The sequence below is a fragment of the Octopus bimaculoides genome, chromosome 11, assembly GCF_001194135.2.
Source record: "Octopus bimaculoides isolate UCB-OBI-ISO-001 chromosome 11, ASM119413v2, whole genome shotgun sequence".
Classification (NCBI taxonomy): Eukaryota; Metazoa; Mollusca; class Cephalopoda; order Octopoda; family Octopodidae; genus Octopus; species Octopus bimaculoides.
The window spans coordinates 16,588,120-16,590,851 of NC_068991.1; the positions used below are offsets into that span (position 1 = coordinate 16,588,120).

Here is a 2,732-nt window from a genome sequence, read left to right on the forward strand (position 1 = left end):
ATACACACACATACATATATATATATATATACATATATACGACGGGCTTCTTTCAGTTTCCATCTACCAAATCCATTCACAAGGCTTTGGTTGGCCCAAGGCTATAGTAGAAGACACTTGCCCAAGGTGCCATGCAGTGGGACTGAACCTGGAACCATTTGGTTCGTAAGCAAGCTACTTACCACACAGCCACTCCGATGCCTATATGGTGTGTTTGTATATTTTTAGAATGATATTGTAGAGAAGGTATGAGAGGTCGGATGTGGTCAGTTTTAACATAAAACAGGTAGAATATTTGGGCCAGATATGGCTGGATTAAATGCTAAAGGGTTAAACAAGTATTAACTTTAATTTAATTTAATGAAATGCAGATACTTGTACATTAGTATAAATGATACAAGTTTATTAATACTGTACTGTGCAGGGTACTGTGAAACAAGGCCACACAGAAAACTAGTCTGGCAGTCACAGGAATTTTAAGTTCTTGCTCATAAATTAGTGGGATTATAAGAGGTTCTTGCTCATAAATTAGTGGGATTATAAGAGGTTCTTGCTCATAAATTAGTGGGATTATAAGAGGTTCTGGCCCACCAGCATCTGGAAAGTTGGTTTTGTAACTTTAAGTACCCTTAATGTAGTTCTCAGGGAGATTCGGAGTGTCACAGATTGTGACAAGGCTGGCCCTTCAAAAGACAAGTACTACTCATTTTTGCCAGCTGAGTATATTTCTGTGGAAACGTATCGTCTTAATTTTGAAAATAATGAAGAAATTAATTAAATAACTTTGTCATTAATATGTTAAACATGAAATTTTGATGGAAGGTTTTTAATTAAGATCACTTTAATACAGAAAGCTGGTATCATGTAATCGGGAGTAGCCTCAAAATGGCTGGTATCAAATGGGTAGATGACTCTGTCGAGTGCAATGCTTATTTATTACCTCCACCTTACAGTAAAGGAGGTGTTGATTTCAGTCATGTTTGTCTGTGGACAAGATATCTCAAGAACCACTGGATGGATGCAGATAAAACTTTCAGGGATGTTTCGCCTTGTGACTGACAGAAACGGATTAGATTTTGGGATCGATCCGAACCGGACAAGGATTCTGGATTATTTTTCCTGTTTTTTCACTTAATTTTTAAGAGCGGTCGGGTTCATTTTTAGCATTCTCGTTTGTGAGCGCAGTCGAGTTTATTTCAGATTTCAGATTTGGATGAAACTTTCAGAGATGTTTGGTCTCGTGACTGGCACAAACTGATTAGATTTGGGGATCGATCTGGTACCGGACAAGGATTCTGGATTATTTTTCCTGTTTTTTAACTTAATTTTTGAGAGCAGTCAGGTTCATTTTTAGTATTCTCGTTTGTGAGAGCAGTCGAGTTTATTTCAGATATTCTCATTTTAAAAATCATCTCTGGCTAATTGTTGAGACGACATTGAGTGCTCTTATTATTATTATTATTTATATTTTATCCTACACGACTTCGATACAGCTCGATGCAACCCCATTAGACTGTGGCCAGCATAATGGAATAGGAGCTCTATTTGCATATTTAACCCTTTAGCGTTCAGGTTAATTTGTCAAAAGTAATCCTTATTTATTCACATTAAAAAAAATTTATTTGATATTATTGTGTAGCTTCAAGATAGGAAAGATGTAATTGCTTATTTTTAGAATGACATTGCAGAGTAGGTGTGAGAGGCTGGTTCTGGCCAGTTGAATATAAAACAGGGAGAATATTTGGGCCAGATACAGCCAGTTTAAACACTAAAGGGTTAAAACATTTCCCATATGTGTGTTTGTGCGTGCATGCATGGAAGTATGTCATTATTCAGTTTAATCTCAAGATTTCTTGCCAATGGAGAAAGAGCCGGTTTCTAACCTAGATCCAAGGCTCCTTCATTGGAATTTCAACATCAACAACAAGGTATTTTTGTTTGTATGTATGTATGTATGTACATATGTATGTGTGCATGTGTATGTATATGTGCAGATTTGTATGTTTTGTTTTATGTACGTCTTCTCATGCATATATCTACATATCTAGACATGCTCATGTATGTATGTATGTATGTATGTATGTATGTATGTATGTATGTATTTAAGAGATTCTTACTTCCAGTGTCCATACTTATCATGTCTCCAGAACAGTCATTTGGAACATTATTGGCACATTTCCTGTGGCAATTAAACTTGCAATCTGGAAAGAGAAATAACAGAAATGAAAAAATTAAAGAAAAGCAGAACAAATGAAATCAAGGCAAAAACGTAAACATTATCTCACTGAGGAAGAAAATATTGAGTAGGTAGGTGGATGGGATGTGAGGAGCAGTGTGTGTGTGTGAGCGTCTGGAGTAAAGATAATGATGCTGGCTCATTCTTAACACATACATTACCAGTACACCTGAGTAAGAAGTGGGTATGATACACATTCTCTCTCTCTCTCTTTATATATATATATTACGGAGATGTACTTGCATAGCAAGTGACCTGATCTGAGATCGTGTGCTGGAACGAAAACAATTGCAGCGTGGAAGGTGTTTATGAACCATTTAAAATAACACACAAAATCCGTTAGATTCACTTTAACATTTAAATTTAATTTGTCAAAATATTTTCGTCGCTTTGAGACCGCGACCTGTTCACTGACAAAATTCTGTGCAGCACAGAATTTTGTCAAGCGACGAAAATATTTTGACAAATTAAATTTAAATGTTGAAGTGAATCTAAC

At 35.9% G+C, this 2,732-nt stretch overlaps 1 protein-coding gene across 1 annotated transcript in view; it reads right to left on the reverse strand.

Moving 5' to 3' along the window:
- The window catches only part of LOC106882721 (serine/threonine-protein kinase D1), a 64,140-nt gene that overhangs the window by 48,651 nt on the left and 12,757 nt on the right, over positions 1–2,732 (reverse strand). The window contains exon 4 of the mRNA XM_014933490.2: positions 2,118–2,201. Coding sequence (XP_014788976.1) covers positions 2,118–2,201 — 84 coding nt within the window. The remainder of the gene's footprint in view (positions 1–2,117; positions 2,202–2,732) is intronic.